A 24,665-nucleotide genomic window follows, 5' to 3' on the forward strand; every position below is an offset into this window, starting at 1 on the left:
CAGCTTCTGGCTGTTTGCCCTTTCCAAAAGATGCCTTGCAGTCGCTCCATTGTATCCTTGACCCTGGCACCAGGAGAGGGGAAGGGGGGGGGGGGGGGGGGGGGCTAAAAACACAATCCTGGAATCACAGTTATACTGAAGAGAGCCCTATTCGAACACCTGACTATGGAATCCCCAGAACAGTTGAGCCACCCATGGTGGCAAGGGCCTGGCTCTGGTTGCACTCCCCTAAGGAGCCATCACCCTCATCTGTATCAGCTACAGCCCAGACCACGATCAACAGAACCCCAGTATTAGTGGCAGACCCCGTCTCCACCAGTACTGTACCCTAGTATTATGATGACAGTCCTGACCCCACCAGTATTGAACCCTGTGAAGTGGTGAGTGTCCGTTCTGGCCACTGGTCTCGCCTCTTAGGCAATGGTTGGTTTGAGGTGGTGTATCGGAATGACAAAAACTTTCTGCAAGTGCAGGTGTTTTAGGAGTGGTGGCAATAAATGAAAGCTTCATTGTTACAGCGGTTTTAATCTCCACAGCATTCCAAGCATCTTCAGAGGTGATAAATCATTTTTGAAGTGAGGTCACTGTTGTAATGTAGGAAACTCAGAATCCAATTCACACACAGCAAGATCCCACAGACAGCAGTGTGTGATAATGACCCAGATGAAGTACGACAGTGTAGCCACTCCCTCGGTACGGACCCTCTCACGGCCTGGTGCTCTCTTGGTACTGACACTCTGACAGCGAGAGCGTGTTAAAGCTACTGAGCAACGGCTGATTGGAGTCTTCAAACTTACCGCAGGCTACTGAATTCTATCCATCTCTTTCCAGAAGTGGCGAAGTCTGGATCAGACACACACTTCTAGCAGATTGCTGGCTCTTTCAGCAAACACAAATGAGATTTTACAATCACCGGCATTTTTATATATTTTTAAAACAAAGTGTTAGGAAAAAAAAAAGACATTTTGAAAGACAAATTTAAAATGCTGTACACGTTTACCCCTCCCACCCTCCCCACCTCTTCACACATTTCCCACTCATACCTCAAGACAGTCTTTGGTACAATAAATAAAAAAAAAGACAAAAGCTAATTGTCACTATGCTCTGAAACGAATGCTTTTTCATCCCCCGCCCCCACCCACCCCAAGCCTTTTTTAAAAAAAAAACCTCCTGCCCTCAAGAGTCTTTGTCATAACTGCAGCCCCCACACAGCACGTGTGGCTGTGTGGAACACGGACTCGGAGCGATTTGGCTGCCTTTAATACTGAATGCTATGACTGCGATTCCCATGTTCCCCACATCGCCCTGTGGCTCAAGCAGGAAGGGCCATAGAGAGAGGCACAGCAGTCTCCAGAAGCTGTAGAAATGGAGAGGTGCTGCAGCCAGGAGCTCCACAATCCCGTACACGCGCACACACACAAAATCAACTCTAATGAAATAAACAGCAGTCACTGTAGTGTTAGATTATGGTACCTGCAGGAAAGGATGAGCTCAAGCCACAGAGAAAATGTGAGAGAGGTAAGGAGAGGATTGGCAGAGTTCACAGAAAAAGAGGGAGAGGCAGATGTAGGAGAAATTGGGAGGATTGACGGGAGGAGGGCGGGAAGAGAGATGGAATGAGAGAGAGCGAACACGAGAAATATGTGTGCGTGCTCTGACGAATCCACCAGAAAGCTTTTACTTCATTGATCACCCTGGGAGAAAAGGAAGAGAAGAAGCAGAGGGATTCCAGGAACACTTCAATAAAGTTGCTTTGCACCAGTATTGGGAACCGGGAAAACAACAATTAAATCTAGAGAGGCAGAGCGAGCAAGTGAGAATCTAAGAGAGCAAGTGAGTGTAAGAGCAAGTGTGAGAAAGAGCGAGTGTGTGAGAAAGCATGAGAGATCGAGAGTGAGAGTCAGTTTGAGAGAACGAGAGAGCAAGCTAGAATGAGAGAAGCCAGAGAGCAGGAGTATGTGTGAGAGAGCAAGCCAGGGTGAGAGAGTGCGCGAGGGAGAAAGCATGCCAGAATTTTCAAAAAAGGGAGCAAGAGTGAGAAACAAGGTGCAGAGAGCAAGAGACATGAGACCAATTCCTGGAGACACCGGGATCAGAAACTCCACCATTTCTTCAGCAAAAAAAAAAACATCAAAGTCCTTATAAGCTCTGGCACAGACTATTAAATAAATAAGAGAAAACAAATGTACAATGACAGCTCAGCCCAGAATAGCAAGTTGCAGTGAAATACTCACTGTCCCTCGCTTGAGCACACCCCCAATCCCCCTCACTCTTGACCCATGCAGCACTTGGTCAATGTTATGGCTTTATTCATTTCCATCTTTTATATAATATATAGAATTTGCTTTCATCTCCGTTAAGTTATCATCAGGAAGTGGCTGCTGAGCTTTGCTGGGGACAGAAGGCCATCATCGGCGTGCTGTCTGCTTCGGGTCTGGAGCGGAGCTGCCTGGGACCCCTGGGCGTACTCTCAGTCCCAGGGCCTGGGGCAGCAGAAGGTGGGTACAGGCTGTGCACAGGCATAGCGGTCCTAGTCCGAAGGTGCAAACCCGAGGATACTCGCTGAGTGGAGTCCGGACTCTGGGGGGAGAGGAGGAGGAAGGCGTGGGCAGAGGCAGCAGGCTCGGGTGCCAGCGGTGGGGAGCCGGACAGCAGCTGGCGATGGTGGTGTTGGTGGTGGTGATGATGATGATGGTACTGGTGCTGCTGTGGCACCCTGGCGCTCCCATGGCAGTAGAGATGGTGCTCGTTACCTTGGAGGTGCTGCTGTGGAGCCCCAGTCACGGGGTGAGGAAGCAGCGGGGGGTACAGATCGCTGCTGCTTCTGGTTGGTGTGTCTCCGCTGGTCCACAGGCGCAGTACCTGCTGCTGTGGCACTGAAGGCGGTGGAACCTGCAAGTACAGAAAACAGCAATGTCAGTGCAGTCAGCTAAACCACCAACAACTATTGGTGCCCAGCTCAAATCAAAGGCACACTCGTTACAGTTTCCAGATCTCACTCATCACTTCTCTGTACACTGGGTAAACAGCTCTCAATTCAGGGTGGTCGCAGCAACTGTGTTCTCCTGATTGACGCCCAAGTTGAAATGAAAATCGCTTATTGTCACAAGTAGGCTTCAAATGAAGTTACTGTGAAAAGCCCCTAGTCGCCACATTCCGGCGCCTGTTCGTGGAGGCTAGTACGGGAATTGAACCGTGCTGCTGGCCTGCTTTCAAAGCCAGTGATTTAGCAGAGGGAGAGAGGGGAAATCAGTCAGGGCTCCTGCTACTGATCACTGTCCTGTGATCCATGGGTTAGAGAGATGGGAAATCAGCCAGGGTTCCTGCAATGTCCAGATCCTGATTGCTGTGCAGTGATCTCTCGATTAGAGAGAGAGAGAGAGAGAGAGAGGAAATCAGCCAGGGCTCCTGCTCCTGATCACTGACCAATGATCCTGGGTTAGAGAGAGAGAGAGAGGAAATCAGCCAGGGTTCTTGCTACTGATCACTGTCCCGTGATCCCGGGTTAGAGAGAGAGAGAGAGAGGAAATCAGCCAGGGTTCCTGCTCCTGATCACTGTCCCTCCATTAGAACGGTGCCAGAGGGCTGGAGAATTGCATAATGTAACCCCCTTGTTCAAAAAGGTTTGTAAGGATGAATCCAGTAATTACAGACCAGTTAGTTTAACATCAGTGATGGGCAAGCTTCTACAAACAATTATTCGGAATGGAATGAGTAGTCACATGGATAAATGTGGGTTGGTTAGGAAGTTTGGATTTCTAAAGTGAAAACTTGTTTGCTAACTTACAACAGTTTCTGAGGAGGTAACAGAGAGGGTAAATGAGGGTAATGCTACTCATGTGGTGTACATGGACTATAAGAAGACATTTGATACAGTTCCACACAACTGACTTAGGAGAAACATTATAGCTGATGGAATAAAAGGGACAGCAGCAATGTGGATAAACAATTTCTGAGTAATAGGAAGCAAGAGTCAATGAATATTTTTCAGGCTGAAGGAAGGTTTGAAGTGCTGTTCCCCAGGGGTTGGTATTAGACCCTTGCTTTTCCTGATATATATGTTAATGATCTAGATATTGGTGTGCAGGAGACGATTTCAAAATTTGTGGATTACACAAAACCTGGAAGTATTGTAAAGTGCAAAGATGTCAGTGTAGAACTTTAGAAGGACATAGGTAAATTGGTGGAGTGGGCAGATAGGTGACAGATAGGACGCTACAGTGGCGCAGCCGTTAGCACTGCGGGTTCTGGGTCACTGTATGTGTGGAGTTTGCACATTCTCTCGGGCTCTGCGTGGGTCTCACCCTACAACGCAAAGATGTGCAGGGTAGGTGGATTGGCCACGCTAAATTGCCCCTTAATTGGAAAAAAAATAGGTGACAGAAAGGGGAGGCAGTGGCATAGTGGCATTGTTGCTGGATTAGTAATCCAGAGACCCAGGGTAATGCTCTGGGGACCTGGGATTCAGTAAAAAAAAATCTGGAATTAAAAGTCTAATGATGACTATTAAAGCATTGTCAATTTTCGTAAAAATACATCTGGTTCGCTAATGAAATCTGTCATCCTTATCTGGTCTGGCCAACATGTGACTCCAGATCCCGGCAATGTGGTTGACTCTTAATTGCCCTCGGGGATGGATAGTAAATGTTGACGCAGCGACGCCCACATCCCATAAATGAATAAAGAAAAAAAAAGATGAAGTTTAATGCAGAGAAGTGCGAGATGATGCATTTTGGTAGGAAAAACATGGAGAGACAATATAAAATAATGGGTAAAATTCTTCATGGGGAGCAGGAGCAGAGGGACCTGGGTGTATCTGTGCAGAGATTATTGATGGTAGCAGGACAGGTGGAGAGAGCAGTTAATGAAGCAGATAGTATTCTGGGATTTATTAATAGGGACCCAGACAGAGTACAAGAGCAAAGAGGTTGTTTTGAACTTGTAAAAGACACTGGTTAGACCTCATCAGAATATTGTGCACAGTTCTGGGCTCCACACGAAAGGAAGGATGTGAAGACATTGGAGAGAGTTCAGAGGAGGTTTACAAGAATGGTTCCAGGGATGAGAAACTTCAGTGATGCGGATAGGCTGGAGAGAAGGAGGCTAAGAGGAGATTCGATAGAGATGTTCAAAATCATAAGGAGGCTGGACAGAGTCAATAGGGAGAAACTGTTCCTGCTCGTAAAAGGATCAAGAACGAAAGGGCACAGAATTAAAAGTGATTTTCAAAAGCAGCAAATGAGATGCGACAATAAACTTTTTCACACAGCGGAGGTCTGGAATGCACAGCCTGGAAGTGTGTTGGAGGAAGTTCAATTGAGACACTCGAGAGGGCATTAGATGATTATTTGAATAGAAACAATGTGCAGGGGATCCGGGGAAAAGGCTGGGGAAAGCACAAAGTCAGGATGCTTGTTTGAAGACCGGCACAGACGTGATGGGCAGAATGGCCTCCTTCTGCCCCGTACCAATTCTGTGATGCCAAGTTTGATGGCTCGTACAGCTGAATGGGAAAACGAGGATGCCCATTCAACCCTTTGAGCCTGTTACACAGGAACAAGAAGAGGCCCATTGAGCCCCCTTGAGGCGGTTATAAAGGAACAGGAGGAGGCCCATTCAGCCCTTTGAGCCTGTTGTACAGGAACAGGAGGAGGCCCATTCAGCCCTTTGAGCCTGTTGCACAGGAACAGGAGGAGGCCCATTCAGCCCTTTGAGCCTGTTGCACAGGAACAGGAGGAGGCCCATTCAGCCCTTTGAGCCTGTTGCACAGGAACAGGAAGAGGTCCATTCAGCCCTTTGAGCCTGTTACACAGGAACAGGAAGAGGCCCATTCAGCCCTTTGAGCCTGTTGCACAGGAACAGGAGGAGGCCCATTCAGTCCCTTGAGCCTGTTACACAGGAACAGGAAGAGGCCCATTCAGCCCTTTGAGCCTGTTGCACAGGAACAGGAGGAGGCCCATTCAGCCCTTTGAGCCTGTTGCACAGGAACAGGAGGAGGCCCATTCAGCCCTTTGAGCCTGTTGCACAGGAACAGGAGGAGGCCCATTCAGCCCTTTGAGCCTGTTGCACAGGAACAGGAAGAGGTCCATTCAGCCCTTTGAGCCTGTTACACAGGAACAGGAAGAGGCCCATTCAGCCCTTTGAGCCTGTTGCACAGGAACAGGAGGAGGCCCATTCAGCCCTTTGAGCCTGTTGCACAGGAACAGGAGGAGGCCCATTCAGCCCCCTTGTGGCTGTTATAAAGAAACAGGAGGCCCATTCAGCCCCCCAAACCTGCTACACAAGAACAGGAGGAGGCCCATCCAGCCCCCTCAAGCCTGTTACACAGGAACAGGAACATTCAGTCCCTTGAGCCTGTTCACCATTCTATCATATAATGACTGATCTGTTTCTTATTTCCATCTACTCACCTTGGCTCTGTAACCCTCAATCCTCCAACACCCTGGGTGTTACCATTGACCAGAAACTGAACTAAACACTGCCATATTAATACTGTGGCTACAAAAGCAACTCAGAAGCTGAGAATCCTGCGGCAAATAACTCACCTCCTGACTCTCCAAAGCCTGTCACCACCTACAAGGCACAAATCAGGAGTGTGATTGAATACTCTCCACTTGCAAATCTCAAGGAGATCATCCAGGATAGAGCTGCCCTGCTTGATTGACACTCAATCCACAAACATTCACTCCCTTCACCCCCGACGCACAGTGAAAGTAATGTGTACCATCTACAAGATGCACTGCAGCAACTCACCGAGGCTCCTTAGGCAGCACCTTCCAAACCCATGACCTCCACCCTCTACAAGGACAAGAACAGCAGATACCTGGGAACACCACTACCTGGAAGTTCCCCTCCAAGTCACACACCATCACGACTTGGAAATATATACATATTTTTTAATATAAATTTAGAGTACCCAATTATTATTTTTTCCAATTCAGGGGCAATTTAGCGTGGCCAATCCACCTAGCCTGCACATCTTTGGGTTGTGGGGGTGAAACCCACACAGACATGGGGAGAATGTGCAAACTCCACATGGACAGTGGCCCAGGGTCGGGATTCGAACCCGGGTCCTCAGTGCCGCAGTTCGAGTGCTATCCACTGCGCCACACGCCGCCCGCACAACTTGGAAATATATTGTCGTTCCTTCACTGTCGCTGGGTCAAAATCCTGCAACTCCCTCCCTAACAGCACTGTGGGTGTATCTACATCACACGGACTGCAGCGGGTTCATGAAGGCAGCTCACCACCACCTTCTCAAGGGGCAATTCGAGAATGGGCAATAAATGCTGGGCCCAGCCAGGGACACCCATTTCCCATAAATAGAAGCATAGAATTTTACAACACAGGAGGCCATTCTGCCCATCATGTCTGCTCCAGCTCCCGAAAGAGCTACCTAGCTAGTCCCATTGCCAGCCCTATTACTGTTCCTCAGAGTCCAGTCACCACTTCCTGCCTCTTCTGGTTTAGTAGACTTGCTCCCTTTTCCAAAGTTGGATTCGTTTGCTGGAGGAGGTTGGGGGTGGGATGGTGGTCCTGTCCTAGGAGCGAATCGCGAAGGTAATTGGATTGACAGCAGGGAGGTGAAGCAGCAAGAAACGTCAGCAAAGCACATTGCCGGGCCATTGCTCCACATGTCCTGTAGCCTGCGTCCATCTGAAGCTGGAGGGTGGGGTAGGGCCCTTGTCTTCTTATCCAGAGGAGGAGTAGAGGTGCTCCTGCTCAGGGCTCACTGCTGGAACCAGAATGACGCAACTGTGAATGGAAAGCATTACTTTCGAGTGGTCTCAATGTAGCTCCAGTGTGGAGAGACCGATTCAGTTCAACTGGAGACACACGAGGGGCCAATGGACTCTCGATAGCCCGCTCTCAGAAAGTCGCAGCAATTAAACCAACTTCATACACAAGAAGAACGTAGCCCCAGGAGGTTGGACAACACAGCGGGTATGGCAGCACACTGGCACAGCTGGTCAGGGAGTTAGCTAATAGCTGGAGCCAAAACGTGAGGAGAGTATGACAAATGATACACGCAGACAAACATACAGCATTACACAGACACGTGCACGCACACACACATTCAAACAAGTATACACTGAGACACACACATATACACTGAAACACATGGCCACACGTGTATAGACAAACATGCAGACACATATATACGCACAGACACACATTAACGCGCACACATATATACATGCACAGACACACATATACACACAGAAACACATTTTTTAAATAAAAATTTAAAGTACCCATTTCATTTCTTTCCCAATTAAGGGCAAGTTAGCATGGCCAATCCATCTAACCTGTACATCATTGGGTTGCGGGGTTGAGACCCACGCAGACAAGAGAGAATGTGCAAACTCCACACAGACAGTGACCCGGGATCGAATCCGGGTCCTAGACGCTGTGAGGTAGCAGTGCTAGACACAGACATACACACATATATATGCACAGACACACATATACACAGACACACATATACACATACACAAATGCACATACACACATAGACACACATATATACTACACAGCCAACTCAGTCACATGGGTCACAATCACTGCTTTTACAAACAAGATAAAAAGATGGGGATTCACTGAGATCCGTGACGCGCAGCCCGCTCAGCACAGCACTTTACCTCTTCACACCAACCAACTAGTGAATACAATTAAGACCTCTGAATTGAAGCAAAGAAAAGACACAAGAGTTACTTCTGAAAGACAGGTGAATGTGGGGAGGGAGGTAGGATTGGACCTTCCAGAAGGAATGAATTGGACGTCACTCTGGGAGCAGGCATCTTTGCCTTTAAGCCGATCCAGGATGTTGCCAGCGTGTCTTCACTGTGTCACATATTCTGTGCTGTGTTGAGGGCCAGATTTTTGTTTTTAAAACGGACCATTTGTCACTGGCCCATGACCCTCCCAATCCCCCAGCATGCACTGATCAAAGGCTAGGTCACTGAGCCGAGAGGTTCGGAGGGTCCGTACCTGTGGACTGTGCATTTCAAAGTCCGTGTGAACCTCGGTGCTGTTGAAGTATCGGTTGGTGTACCGCTGATTCTGGTTGTCACTCGAAGACCCACTGGAGCCACCTGAGAGTAGGAACGGTCAACGGTTAGAAGTGGAGACCCCAACAACAGGTACTTGTTTGGGTGGAGGGGGGTGGGGGGGTGGGTAAGAGGTAAAAGAGAGGGAGAGAGACAATAATACACTGAAAAATCCAGCGCACAGAGACAGTGCAGGTACACAGCAACCAGCCGACAGGAGCACCATGTAAAAGCAGCAAGACATTCAAACAGTTACCCGGGCCCAAAAGACAGGACTGACAATCTGGACTGAAATCATTACCAATACAATACCTCAGACAAATATATGGCCCAAAATCAAAGCATCATCAGTCAAGAACAATTACTGAGCGCAATGTGACAATTAAACTATTTAAAAACATACCTACAAACAAGCCATTCAGTACTATACCCGTGTTATAGAGACAGACCTGTCCCCATCAGTACTGTACCCCAGTGTTATACAGCGACAGACATGCCCCAACCAGTACTGTACCTGTGTTATACAGAGACATACCTGTCCCCACCAGTACTGTACCCCAGTGTTATAGTGACAGACACGTTCCTACCAGTACTGTACCCAGTGTTATCGTGACAGACGCGTCCCTACCAGTACTGTACCCAGTATTATAGTGACAGACACGTCCCTACCTATACTGTACCTCCCAGCCAGACCTGCACCCACCTGTACCATACCACAAAATGATGCAGTGACAGACCCATCCTCACAAGTAGTGTATCCGAGTGTTATACAGTGACACACCTGTCCCCACCTGTACTGTACCCCAGTGTTATACTGGGCGGCACGGTGGTTAGCACTGTTGCTTCACAGCGCCAGGGTACCAGGTTCAATTCCCGGCTTGGGTCACTGTCTGTGCAGAGTCTGCACGTTTCTCCAGTGTCTCCGTGGGTTTCTTCCGGGTGCTCCGGTTTCCTCCCACAAGTCCCGAAAGACGTGCTGTTAGGTAATTTGGACATTCTGAATTCTACCTGTGTGTACTCGAACAGGCACCGGAATGTGGCGACTTGAGTCTTTTCACAGTAACTTCATTGCAGTGTTAATGTAAGCCTGCTTGTGACAATAAAGATTATTATACAGTGACCGACGCGTCCCTACCAGTACTGTACCTGTGTTATAAGTGGGACCTGCCCCCACCAATAGTGTATCTGAGTACTATGCAGTGACAATATGTCCCCACCACTACTGTACTCCAGCATTGTAGTGACAGATCTGCCCCACCAGTCCTGCACTCCAGTGTTATACAGTTATCCAGACCTGTACCCACCAGCACACAGAATACCTGTCCCGATGAGTAGTGTATCTCAGCGTTATACAGAGACAGCCCTGTTCACACCAGTAATGTATCCGTGTGTTACAGTGACAGATCTGTCCCCACCAGTAGTTTATCGGGGTGATTTATAAAGTGACAGAACCTGTCCCCACCAGTACTGTATCCCAGTGTAAAAGAGAGACAGACCTGTCCCCACCAGTACTGGACACATACCTACAAACAAGCCATTCAGTACCGTACCCGTGTTATACAGAGACAGACAGACCTGTTAGGGGTTTTCTATAGGCCTCCGAAAAGTTCCAGAGGTGTAGAGGAAAGGATTGCAAAGATGATTCTGGGTAGGAGCGAAAGCAACAGGGTAGTTGTTATGGGGGACTTTAACTTTCCAAATATTGACTGGAAATGCTATAGTTCGAGTACTTTAGATGGGTCCGTTTTTGTCCAATGTGTGCAGGAGGGTTTCCTGACACAGTATGTAGATAGGCCAACAAGAGGCGAGGCCATATTGGATTTGGTACTGGGTAATGAACCAGGACAGGTGTTAGATTTGGAGGTAGGTGAGCACTTTGGTGATAGTGACCCCAATTCGATTACGTTTACTTTAGTGAATGAAAGGGATAGGTATATACCGCAGGGCAAGAGTTATATCTGGGGGAAAGGCAATTATGATGCGATGAGGCAAGACTTAGGATGCATCGGATGGAGAGGAAAACTGTAGGGGATGGGCACAATGGAAATGTGGAGCTTGTTCAAGGAACAGCTACTGCGTTTCCTTGATAAGTATGTACCTGTCAGGCAGGGAGGAAGTGGTCGAGCAAGGGAAACGTGGTTTACTAAAGCAGTCGAAACACTTGTCAAGAGGAAGAAGGAGCTTATGTAAAGATGAGACATGAAGGTTCAGTTAGGGCGCTCAAGAGTTACAAGTTAGCTAGGAAGGACCTAAAGAGAGAGCTAAGAAGAGCCAGGAGGAGGGGACATGAGAAGTCTTTGGCAAGTAGGATCAAGGATAACCCTAAAGCTTTCTATAGATACGTCAGGAATAAACAAATGACTAGGGTAAGAGTAGGTCCAGTCAAGGACAGTAGTGGGAAGTTGTGCTTGGAGTCCGAGGAGATAGGAGAGGTGTTAAATTAATATTTTTTGTCAGTATTCACACAGGAAAAAGACAATGTTGTTGAGGAGAATACTGAGATTCAGGCTACTAGACTAGAAGGGCTTGAGGTTCATAAGGAGGAGGTGTTAGCAATTCTGGAAAGTGTGAAAATAGATAAGTCCCCTGGGCCGGATGGGATTTATCCTAGGATTCTCTGAGAAGCGAGGGAGGAGATTGCTGAGCCTTTGGCTTTGATCTTTAAGTCATCTTTGTCTACAGGAATAGTGCCAGAAGACTGGAGGATAGCAAATGTTGTCCCCTTGTTCAAGAAGAGGAGTAGAGATAACCCAGGTAACTATGGACCAGTGAGCCTTACTTCTGTTGTGGGCAAAATCTTGGAAAGGTTTATAAGAGATAGGATGTATAATCATCTGGAAAGGAATAATTTGATTAGAGATAGTCAACACGGTTTTGTGAAGGATAGGTTGTGCCTCACAAACCTTATTGAGTTCTTTGAGAAGGTGACCAAACAGGTGCATGAGGGTAAAGCAGTTGATGTGGTGTATATGGATTTCAGTAAAGCGTTTGATAAGGTTCCCCACGGTAGGCTACTACAGAAAATACGGAGGCATGGGATTCAGGGGGATTTAGCAGTTTGGATCAGAAATTGGCTAGCTGGAAGAAGACAAAGGGTGGTGGTTGATGGGAAATGTTCAGACTGGCATCCAGTTACTAGTGATGTACCACAAGGATCTGTTTTGGGGCCACTGCTGTTTGTCATTTTTATAAATGACCTGGAGGAGGGCGTAGAAGGATGGGTGAGTAAATATGCAGATGACACTAAAGTCAGTGGAGTTGTGGACAGTGCGGAAGGATGTTACAAGTTACAGAGGGACACAGATAAGCTGCAGCGCTGGGCTGAGAGGTGGCAAATGGAGTTTAATGCAGAAAAGTGTGAGGTGATTCATTTTGGAAGGAATAGCAGGAAGACAAGAGTACTGGGCTAATGGTAAGATTCTTGGCAGTGTGGATGAACAGAGATCTCGGTGTCCATGTACATAGATCCCTGAAAGTTGCCACCCAGCTTGAGAGGGTTGTTAAGAACGGTGTGTTAGCTTTTATTGGTAGAGGGACTGAGTTTCGGAGCCATGAGGTCATGTTGCAGCTGTACAAAACTCTGGTGCGGCCACATTTGGAGTATTGTGTGCAATTCTGGTTGCCGCATTATAGGAAGGATGTGGAAGCATTGGAAAGGGTGCAGAGGCGAATTACCAGAATGTTGCCTGGTATGGAGGGAAGATCTTATGAGGAAAGGCTGAGGGACTTGAGGCTGTTTTCGTTAGAGAGAAGAAGGTTAAGAGGTGACTTAATTGAGGCATACAAGATGATCAGAGGATTGGATAGGATGGACAGTGAGAGACTTTTTCCTCGGATGGTGATGTCTAGCGCGAGGGGACATAGCTTTAACTTGAGGGGAGATAGATATAAGACAGATGTCAGAGGTAGGTTCTTTACTCAGAGAGTGTTGGTTCTTTACTCGCCAACACCAAGGGCATTCAAATGGTCATTGGATAGACATATGGACAATAAAGGAATAGTGTAGATGGGCTTTAGAGTGGTTTCACAGGTCGGCGCAACATCGAGGGCCGAAGGGCCTGTACTGCGCTGTAATGTTCTATATAACAGACCTCTTCCCACCAGTACTGTACCTCAGTGTTATACAGTAACAAATATGTCCCACCAGTACCATATCCCAGTGTTCTACAGTGACAGACCTGTCCCCATAAATAGTGCACCCCAGCGTTAAAGAGACAGACCTGTCCCCACAAGTACTGTACCCCAGTGTTATACAGTGAGACCTCTTCCCACCAGTATTGTGCCCCAGTGTTGTACACGGACAGACCCATCCCCAAGTACTGTACCCCAGTGTTATACAGTGACTGATCTGTCCCTACCAGTACTGTGCCCCAGTGTTATAAAGAGACGGACCTGTCCCAACTAGTACTGCACCCCAGAGTTATATAGTGACACACCTGTCCCACCAGTACTGTACCCCAGTGTTATACAGTGACAGACCCGACCCCACAAGTAGTTTTTCCCAGTGCTATACAGTGACAGACCCATCCCCACCAGTACTGTATACCAGTGTTATACAGTGACAGACCCGTCCCCAGTAGTTTTTCCCAGTGTAATACAGAGACAGACCTGTCCCCACCAGTACTGTATCCCAGTGCAATACAGAGACAAACCTGTCCCCACCAGTAGTGTACCCCAGTGTTATACACAGACCTGCCCCCACCAGTAGTGTCTCCCAGTGTTATACAGAGACAGACCTGTCCCCACTAGTAGTGTCTCCCAGTGTAATACAGGGACAGACCTGTCCCCACTAGTACTGTACCCCAGTGTTTTACAAAGGCAGACCTGTCCCCACCAGTAGAGTCTCCCAGTGTTGTACAGAGACAGACCTGTCCCCACCAGCAGTGTCTCCCAGTGCTATAGAGACAAACCTGTCCCCACCAGTAGTGTCTCCCAGTGTTATACAGACAGACCTGTACCCAACAGTATTGTATTCCAGTGTTATACAGAGACAGACCTGTCCCCACCAGTACTGTATCCCAGTGTTATACAGAGACAGACCTGTCCCCATCAGTCAACACAAATGAGGATGAAAAGCCAAAGGGTAAAGTTGGGGATGATGATAAGCAGAAAACGTCACACAAGGGTAATGATAGATCCGTAGACTAGAATTGGACTAGGTTGCTGAACAAGCTGGATATGATCACCACGATAGGAGCTGGAGACAAACTGCAATTCTTTCATCACACAGTTGTAACTGGAAGCTTGTGGACCACAAGTCTGGGTTTCTGGTGCTGGTAGTGCCTATCCTGGTACAGGTGAAACATTGGTTCCAAGAGTGACCATGTTGATCATGTACACTGTCAAATATAAGGGGCGAGTTTCAACAGACCCACCAGTCATGGCTTCATGAAGTACGCAGCAACAGCTTCAGTCCTGTTGTCCTTATACACACTGCTGAGCTGAGTTGTCAGGAGCAGGAACCCCGGCTGATTTCCGCTCTCTCTAACCCAGGGATCAGTGGACAGTGATCAGGAGCAGGAACCCTGGCTGATTTCACCTCCCTCCCTCCAACACGGAGTCATTGGACAGTGGTCAGGAGCAGGACCCCTCGTTGATTTCTCTTCTCACTAATGCAGGGATCAGTGGACAGGGATCAGGAGAAGGAACCCTGGCTGATTTCCACTCCCTCTAACCCAGGTATCACAGACAGTGATCAGGAGCAGGAACCCTGGTTGATTTCCTCTCTCTCTAACCCAGGTATCACGGACAGTGATCAGGAGCAGGAGTCCTGGCTGATTTTCCCTCTCTCTCTAACCCAGGGATCACAGGACAGTGATCAGGTGCAGGAACCCTGACTAATTTCCTCTCTCTCTTATCCAGATATCAGTGGATAGGAATCAGGAGCAGGAGCCCTGGCTGATTTCCTCTCTCTCTCTAACCCAGGGATCACGGACAGTGATCAGGAGCAGGGACTCTGGCTGATTTCCCCTCTCTAACCCAGGGATCACAGGACAGTGATCAGGAGCAAGAACCCTGGCTAATTTCCCCTCTCTCTCTAACCCAGGGATCACGGACAGTGATCAGGAGCAGGGACCCTGGCTGATTTCCCCTCTCTCTCTAACCCAGGGATCACAGGACAGTGATCAGGAGCAGGAACCCTGACTGATTTCCCCTCTCTCTCTAACCGAGGGATCACACGACAGTGACCAGGTGCAGGAACCCTGGCTGATTTCCCCTCTCTCTCTAACCCAGGGATCACAGGACAGTGATCAGGGGCAGGAAACCTGGCTGATTTCCCCTCTCTCTCTAACCCAGGGATCACAGGACAGTGATCAGGAGCAGGAACCCTGGCTGATTTCCCCTCTCTCTCTAACCGAGGGATCACACGACAGGGACCAGGTGCAGGAACCCTGGCTGATTTCCCCTCTCTCTCTAACCCAGGGATCACAGGACAGTGATCAGGAGCAGGAACCCTGTCTGATTTCCCCTCTCTTTCTAACCCAGGGATCACAGGACAGTGATCAGGAGCAGGAACCCGGTCTGATTTCCCCTCTCTCTCTAACCCTGGGATCACAGGACAGTGATCAGGAGCAGGAACCCTGTCTGATTTCCCCTCTCTCTCTAACCCAGGGATCACGGGACAGTAATCAGGAGCAGGAACACTGGCTGATTTCCCCTCTCTCTCTAACCCAGGGATCACTGGACAGTGATCAGGTGCAGGAACCCTTGCTATTTTACTCTTTCTAATCTGGGGATCACTGGGCAGTGATCAGGAGCAGGAACCCTGGCTGATTTCCCCTCTCTCTAACCCAGGGATCACAGGACAGTGATCAGGAGCAGGAACCCTGGCTCATTTACTCTCTCTAATCCGGGGATCACTGGGCAGTGATCAGGAGCAGGAACCCTGGCTGATTTCCCCTTCTCTCTAACCCAGGGATCACGGACAGTGATCAGGGGCAGGGATCCTAGTTGATTTCCTCTCTCTCTCTAACTCAGGGATCACGGACAGTGATCAGGAGCAGGGATCCTGGCTGATTTACTCTCTCTAATCCAGGGATCTCTGGACAGTGATCAGGAGCAGGAATCCTGGCTGATTTACTCTCTCTATTCCAGGGATCAATGAGGCAGTGATCAGGAGCAGGAACCTTGGCTGATTTACTCTCTCTAATCCAGGGATCACTGGATAGTGATCAGGAGCAGGAACCCTGCCTGAATTCCCTCTCTCTATTGCAGGGATGAGTGGACAGTGATCAGGAGCAGGAACCCTGGCTGAATTCCCTCTCTCTATTGCAGGGATGAGTGGACCGTGATCAGGAGCAGGAACCCTGGCTGAATTCCCTCTCTCTAATGCAGGGATGAGTGGATAGTGATCAGGAGCAGGAACCCTGGCTGAATTCCCTCTCTCTAATGCAGGGATGAGTGGATAGTGATCAGGAGCAGGAACCCTGGCTGAATTCCCTCTCTCTATTGCAGGGATGAGTGGACAGTGATCAGGAGCAGGAACCCTGGCTGAATTCCCTCTCTCTATTGCAGGGATGAGTGGACAGTGATCAGGAGCAGGAACCCTGGCTGAATTCCCTCTCTCTAATGCAGGGATGAGTGGATAGTGATCAGGAGCAGGAACCCTGGCTGAATTCCCTCTCTCTATTGCAGGGATGAGAGACCAGTGATCAGGAGCAGGAACCCTGGCTGAATTCCCTGTCTCTATTGCAGGGATGAGTGGACAGTGATCAGGTGCAGGAACCTGGGGTGATTTCCTCGGTGCTCTCCAGTGAATTGACAATCAGGGTTAAGATGACCATGTGCCGTGGAAAGTGGATGGTGGATGGAGGGATGGCAATGGGCAAGAGGATCAGGGCAGTGAGGAAAGGTGGATTAAGGCAGTGACCTGTACCTGAGCTGGACAAGGAGCTGGCAGTGCTGGCCGACTGGCTGTGCTCCACTGAAGGGCTGGTTGAGATGCTGTTAATTGTGTTTGTCCCTTCATCCAACGTCTTTTTGAAGAAGTTGTGTTGAAGTGCATAGAAAGGGGTGATTCGCGTTTTTGGATCATAGTCCAGCATCCTCAAAATCAAGTCCTTGAACTTCAAGTACTCGGCCGGGGTGTGACCGGGTTCACCTGCCCGTCGTCCGTTGGGACCCCCTGTCTCGACACCAATGATGTTGTGCAGTTTGCGGGAGGCGGCTGCTTTATATTCCTGTGGAGAGATGAAAAGGTCCAGTCACAATCTCAGCTGCTTTTTGTCCTTTGCATTGTTCCCCGACACAAACTTGTAGCACCTGACTCGATCCTTCCCCTCGACACATGTTGAACCCCCCTCACCTATAGGGGCAGCCCACACACCCCCTCGATGTGCACCAATGCACACACCTTCGATGTGGGTCGCTCTGCTCCCTCCTCCACAACATGCATGGACTCCCTTAGGCACTCCCTCCTCCTTGGCATGAGCCGACCTCCTTCCTCCCTGAAGCGCGCCGTCCCAATCTCTCCCCTCGACGCACGGCGGCCCCCTTCCTGGCCCTTGACATGTGGGAGATTCTTTCCTTCCCACCTCGCACTCGACGCACACTCTCTCCCTCCCTTTCTGTGTGCTCTCCACCTCGCCTTCGACGCCCACTCTCCCCCTCCCTCTCTGTGTGCTCTACGCTTTGCACTCAATGCTCACTCTCCCTCTCTCTGTGTGCTCTCCACCTCGCAGACGACACCCACTCTGCGCCTTGCACTTAACACTCACTCTCCCCCTCCATCTGTGCGCTCTCCACCTCACACTTGACGCAAAAACTCCCCCTCCCTCTCTCGGGTGGCTCTGCACCTCGCTCTCGACGCTCACTCTCCCCTTCCCTCTCTCTGTGCGCTCTCCAACTCGCACTCGACGCTCACTCTCCCCCTCCCTCTCTCGGGTGGCTCTCCACCTCGCACTCAATGCCAACTCTCCACCTCGCACTCGACGCCCACTCTCCACCTCTCACTCGACGCCCACTCTCCACCTCGCACTCGACGCCAACTCTCCACCTCGCACTCAACGCCCACTCTCCACCTCGCACTCGACGCCCGCTCTCCACCTCGCTCTCGACGCTCACTCGCCCCCTTCCTGTGTGCTCTTCACCTCGCTCTCGACGCTCAATCTCCACCTCGCACTCGACGCCCGCTCTCCACCTCACACTCGACGCTCACTCTCCCCCTCCCTCTCTCGGGTGGCTCTCCACCTCGCACTCGACGCTCACTCTCCCCCTCCCTCTCTCTGTGTGCTCTCCACCTCGCAGACGACACCCACTCTGCGCCATGCACTTAACACTCACTCTCCCCTCCATCTGTGCGCTCTCCAGCTCGCACTCTCCCCCTCCCTCTCTCGGGTGGCTCTCCACCTCGCACTCAACGCCAACTCTCCACCTCGCACTCAATGCCAACTCTCCACCTCGCACTCGACGCCCACTCACCATCTCGCACTCGACGCCCACTCTCCACCTCGCACTCGACGCCCACTCTCCACCTCGCACTCGACGCCCACTCTCCACCTCGCACTCGTCGCCCACTCTCCACCTCGCACTCGACGCCCACTCTCCACCTCGCACTCGACGCCCACTCTCCACCTCGCACTCGATGCCCACTCTCCACCTCGCACTCAACGCCAACTCTCCACCTCGCACTCGACGCCCACTCTCCACCTCGCACTCGACGCCCATTCTCCACCTCGCACTTGACGCCCTCTCCACCTCGCACTGAACGCCAACTCTCCACCTCGCACTGAACGCCACCTCTCCACCTCGCACTCGACGCTCACTCTCCCCCTCCCTCTCTCGGGTGGCTCTCCACCTCGCACTCAATGCCAACTCTCCACCTCGAACTCGACGCCCACTCTCCACCTCTCACTCGACGCCCACTCTCCACCTCGCACTCGACGCCAACTCACCACCTCGCACTCAACGCCCACTCTCCACCTCGCACTCGACGCCCGCTCTCCACCTCGCTCTCGACGCTCACTCGCCCCCTTCCTGTGTGCTCTTCACCTCGCTCTCGACGCTCAATCTCCACCTCGCACTCGACGCCCACTCTCCACCTCGCACTCGACGCCCATTCTCCACCTCGCACTTGACGCCCTCTCCACCTCGCACTGATCGCCAACTCTCCGCCTCGCACTTGACGCCCTCTCCACCTCGCACTGAACGCCAACTCTCCGCCTCGCACTCAATGCCACCTCTCCACCTCGCACTCGACGCCCACTCTCCACCTTGCATTCGACGCTCACTCTCCACCTCGCACTCGACGCCCACTCTCCACCTCGCACTCGACGCTCATTCTACCCCTCCCTTTGTGCTCTCCACCTCGCACTCGACGCTCACTCTCCACCTCGCACTTAACGCCCACTCTACACCTCGCAGTCGACACCCACTCTCCACCTAGCACTCGATGCCCACTCTCCACCTAGCACTCGACGCCCACTCTCCAGCTAGCACTCGACGCCCACTCTCCAGCTAGCACTCGACGCCCACTCTCCACCTCACACTCGATGCCCACTCTCCACCTCACACTCGATGCCCACTCTCCACCTCGCACTCGACGCCCACTCTCCACCTCGCACTCGTCGCCCACTCTCCACCTCGCACTCGACGCCCACTCTCCACTTCGCACTCGATGCCCACTCTCCACCCCGCACTCGACGCTCACTATCCCCCTCCATCTCGCAGTGGGCTCTCCACCTCACACTCAACGCTAACTCTCACCCTCCCTCTCTCGGGTGGCTCTGCACCTCGCTCTCGACGCTCAACTCTCCCCCTCGACGCTCAACTCTCCCCCTCCCTCTCACAGTGCACTCTCCACCTCGCTCTCGACACTCACTCTCCCCCCTCCCTCTCTCGCGTGGCTCTCCACCTCGCACTCGACGCCAATTCTCCACCTCGCACTCGACGCCCACTCTCCACCACGCACTCGACGCTTACTCTCCCTTCCTCTCGCAGTGCGCTCTCCACCTCACACTCGACGCTAACTCTCCCCCTCCGTCTCGCTGTACGCTCTCCACCTCACACTCGACGCTCACTCCCCCCCTCCCTCTGTAGCTCTCCAACTCACACTCAACGCCTATTCTCCCCGTCCCTATGTGTGCTCTCCACCTCGCACTCGACGCTCACTCTCCCCCTCCCTCTCTCTGTGTGCTCTCCACCTCGCACTCGACGCTCACTCTCCCCCTCAATTCTCACTCTCCCCCTCAACACTCACTCTCCCCCTCCCTCTCTGTGTGCTCTCCAGCTCGCACTTGACGCTCACTCTCCCCCTCCCTGTGTTCTCTCCACCTCTCACTCGCCCCCTAACTCTCGCTGTGCGCTCTCCACCTCGCACTCAACGGCAACTCTCCACCACGCACTCGACGCTCACTCTCCACCTCGCACCTGACGTCCACTCTTCACCTCGCACTCGACGCTTACTCTCCACCTCGCACTTGACGTCCACTCTCCACCTTGCACTTGACGCTAACTCTCCCCCTCCCTCTTGCTTTGTGTTCTCCACCTCGTACTTGACGCTCACTCTCACCCTCCCTCTCGCTGTGTGCTCTTCATCGCGCACTCGACGCTCACTCTTCATCTCCCTATGTAAGCTCACTTTCCCCATTCGCTCTCCCCAAGCAGCCACGCCGCGCAACCTGCCCCTCGCGCTCTCCCCCTCCTCCCTCCCTCTCACAGTGCTCTCTCCTCCTCGAATTTAACGCCCCACTCTCCCCCTCCCTGTCGCAGTGCGCTCTCCACCTCACACTCGATGCTCAATCTCCCCCTCCCTCTGTGTGCTCTCCACCTTGCACTCGACACCCACTCTCTACCTCGCACTCGACGCCCACTCTCCACCTCGCACTCGACGCCCACTCTCCACCTCGCACTTGACGCCCACTCTCCACATTGCACTTGACGCTAACTCTCCACCTTGCACTCTCCCCCTCCAAATTCGCCGCGTGTCCGTCCCCAGGCACGCTCCACGGGCTCTCCCTGGCCCACTTGCCCTCCCATCCATACCCACTCCCCTTCCTCCCTCGACGCACACTCTCCCCCTCGCCCTCGACGCGCACTCTCCCCCTCGCTGCGCACTCTCCCCCTCGCCCTCGGTGCGCACTCTCCCCCGAGCCCTCGGCGGCACTCTCGCCCTCGCCCTCGGCGCGCACTCTCCCACTCGCCCTCGGCGCGCACTCTCCCCCTCGCCCTCGGCGCGCACTCTCCACCTCGCCCTCGGCGCGCACTCTCCCCCTCGCCCTCGGCGCGCACTCTCCCCCGGCGCGCACTCTCCCCCTCGCCCTCGGCGCGCACTCTCCCCCTCGCTCTCGGAGCGCACACACCCCCTCGCCCTCGGCGCGCACTCTCCCCCTCGGTGCACTCTCCACCTCGCACTCGACGCCCACTCTCCACCTTGCACTCGACGCCCACTCTCCACCTCGCACTTGACGCCCACTCTCCACATTGCACTTGACGCTAACTCTCCACCTTGCACTCTCCCCCTCCAAATTCGCCGCGTGTCCGTCCCCAGGCACGCTACACGGGCTCTCCCTGGCCCACTTGCCCTCCCATCCATACCCACTCCCCTTCCTCCCTCGACGCACACTCTCCCCCTCGCCCTCGACGCGCACTCTCCCCCTCGCTGCGCACTCTCCCCCTCGCCCTCGGTGCGCACTCTCCCCCGAGCCCTCGGCGGCACTCTCGCCCTCGCCCTTGGCGCGCACTCTCCCACTCGCCCTCGGCGCGCACTCACCCCCTCGCCCTCGGCGCGCATTTTCCCCCTCGGCGCGCACTCTCCCCCTCGCCCTCGGCGTGCACTCTCCCCCTCGCCCTCGGCGCGCACTCTCCCCCGAGCCCTCGGCGGCACTCTCGCCCTCGCCCTTGGCGCGCACTCTCCCACTCGCCCTCGGCGCGCACTCACCCCCTCGCCCTCGGCGCGCACTCTCCCCCTCGGCGCGCACTCTCCCCCTCGCCCTGGGCGCGCACTCTCCCCCTCGCCCTCGGCGCGCACTCTCCCACTCGCCCTCGGTGCGCACTCACCCCCTCGCCCTCGGCGCGCACTCTCCCCCTCGGCGCGCACTCTCCACCTCGCCCTCGGCGCGCACTCTCCCCCTCGCCGCGCACTCTCCCCCGGCGCTCGGCGCGCACTCTCCCCTGGCCCTCGGCGCGCACTCTCCCCCTCGCCCTCGGCGCGCACTCTCCCCCTCGCTCTCGGAGCGCACTCACCCCCTCGCCCTCGGCGCGCACTCTCCCCCTCGGTGCACTCTCCCTCGGCGCACACTCTCCCCCTCGCCCTCGGCGCACACTCTCCCCCACGCGCTCCCCGCACGCTCTCCCTCTCGCCCTCAGCGTGCGTTCCCCCAACGTTCTTGACGCGCGCTCTCCACCTCGCATTCGACGCTCACTCTCCACCTCGCACTCGACGCTCACTCGCCCCCTTCCTCTGTGTGCTCTCCACCTCGCACTTGACGCCCACTCTCCACCTCGCACTCAAGGCCCACTCTCCACCTCACTCGAGGCCCATTCTCCACCTTGCACATGACGCCAACTCTCCACCTCGCACGACGCCCACTCTCCACCTTGCACTCGACACTCATTCTCCCCCTCCCTCTCTCTGTGTGCTCTCCACCTCGCAGACGACACCCACTCTGCGCCTTGCACTTAACACTCACTCTCCCCTCCATCTGTGCGCTCTCCACCTCGCACTCAACGCTCACTCTCCCCCTCCCTCTCTCGGGTGGCTCTCCACCTCGCACTCAACGCCAACTCTCCACCTCGCACTCAATGCCAACTCTCCACCTCGCACTCGACGCCCACTCTCCACCTCGCACTCGACGCCCACTCTCCACCTCGCACTCGACGCCCACTCTCCACCTCGCACTCGACGCCCACTCTCCACCTCGCACTCGACGCCCACTCTCCACCTCGCACTCGACGCCCACTCTCCACATCGCACTCGACGCCCACTCTCCACCTCGCACTCGACGCCCACTCTCCACCTCGCACTCGAAGCTCACTCTCCACCTCGCACTCAACGCCCACTCTCCACCTCGCATTCGACGCTCACTCTCCACCTCCCTCTCGTAGTGCGCTCTCCACCTCACACTCGACGCCCACTCTCCACCTCGCACTCGACGCCCGCTCTCCACCTCGCACTCGACGCCCACTCTCCACCTCGCTCTCCACTTCGCTCTCGACGCTCACTCGCCCCCTTCCTCTGTGTGCTCTTCACCTCGCTCTCGACGCTCAATCTCCACCTCGCACTCGACGCCCGCTCTCCACCTCACACTCGACGCTCACTCTCCCCCTCCCTCTCTCGGGTGGCTCTCCACCTCGCACTCGACGCTCACTCTCCCCCTCCCTCTCTCGGGTGGCTCTGCACCTCGTTCTCGACACTCACTCTCCCCCTCCCTCTTTCGTCGCACTCGACGCCAACTCTCAACCTCGCACTCGACGCCCACTCTCCACCTCGCACTCGACGCCCACTCTCCACCTCGCACTCGATGCTCACTCTCCCCTTCCCTCTCGCAATGAGCTCTCCACCCTGCACTCGACGCCCACTCTCCACCTCGCACTCGACGCCCGCTCTCCACCTCGCTCTCCTCCTCCCTCTCTCGGGTGGCTCTGCAGCCCGCACGAAACGCCCACTCGCCCCCTTCCTCTCTCTGTGCGCTCTCCACCTCGCATTCGACACTCACTCTCCCCTCCCTCTCTGTGCGCTCTCCACCTCGCACTCGACGCTCACTCTCCCCCTCCCTCTCTCGGGTGGCTCTCCACCTCGCACTTTACGCCCACTCCCTCTCTGTGCGCTCTCCACCTCGCAGACGACGCCCACTCTGCACCTTGTACTTAACGTTCACTCTCCCCCTCCCTCTGTGCGCTCTCCACCTCACACTCGATGCTAACTCTCGCCCTCCCTCTCTCGGGTGGCTCTGCACCTCGCTCTCGACGCTCACTCTCCCCCTCCCTCTCAGTGTGCTCTCCACCTCGCACTCAACGCCAACTCTCTACCTCGCACTCGCGCCCACCCTCCACCTCGCACTCGACGCCAACTCTCTACCTCGCACTCAACGCCAACTCTCTACCTCGCACTCGGCGCCCACTCTCCACCTCGCCCTCGACGCCCGCTCTCCACCTCGCACTTGATGCTCACTCTCCCCCTCCCTCTCTCGGGTGGCTCGCCACCTCGCACTCGACCCTCTCTCTCCCCCTCGCACTCGACCCTCTCTCTGTGCACTCTCCACCTCGCACTCGACACTCACTCTCCCCCTCCCTCTCTCGGGTGGCTCTCCACCTCGCACTAGACGCTAACTCGCCCCCTCCCTCTCTCGGGTGGCTCTGCACCTCGCTCTCGACGCTCACTCTCCCCCTCCCTCTCTCTGTGCGCTCTCCACCTCACACTCGACGCTCACTCTTCCCCTCCCTCTCTCGGGTGGCTCTCCACCTCGCACTCAATGCCAACTCTCCACCTGGCACTCGACGCCAACTCTCCACTTCGCACTCAATGCCAACTCTCCACCTCGCACTCGACGCCCACTCTCCACCTCGCACTCGACGCCCTCTCCATCTCGCACTGAACGCCCACTCTCCACCTCGCACTCAACGCCCACTCTCCACCTCGCACTCGACGGTCTCTCCACCTCGCACTCGACGCTCACT

General features: G+C 53.7%; 1 protein-coding gene across 6 annotated transcripts in view; it reads right to left on the minus strand.

The window, feature by feature from the left end:
• Positions 1 to 505: 505 nt before the first annotated feature.
• The window catches only part of LOC140386480 (dual specificity tyrosine-phosphorylation-regulated kinase 1A-like), a 193,515-nt gene continuing 169,355 nt past the window's right edge, over positions 506 to 24,665 (minus strand). For 5 of the 6 annotated variants that reach the window (XM_072468861.1, XM_072468862.1, XM_072468859.1 and 2 more), the window contains exons 9-11: positions 16,927 to 17,230; positions 8,992 to 9,095; positions 506 to 2,892 (exon numbers count right to left, since the gene is read on the minus strand). In XM_072468861.1, coding sequence (XP_072324962.1) covers positions 2,368 to 2,892; positions 8,992 to 9,095; positions 16,927 to 17,230 — 933 coding nt within the window. In that variant the 3' untranslated portion in view covers positions 506 to 2,367. The remainder of the gene's footprint in view (positions 2,893 to 8,991; positions 9,096 to 16,926; positions 17,231 to 24,665) is intronic. The other variant, XM_072468864.1, reaches the window with a different exon arrangement.

Source organism: Scyliorhinus torazame, chromosome 12 (assembly GCF_047496885.1).
Source record: "Scyliorhinus torazame isolate Kashiwa2021f chromosome 12, sScyTor2.1, whole genome shotgun sequence".
NCBI lineage: Eukaryota > Metazoa > Chordata > Chondrichthyes > Carcharhiniformes > Scyliorhinidae > Scyliorhinus > Scyliorhinus torazame.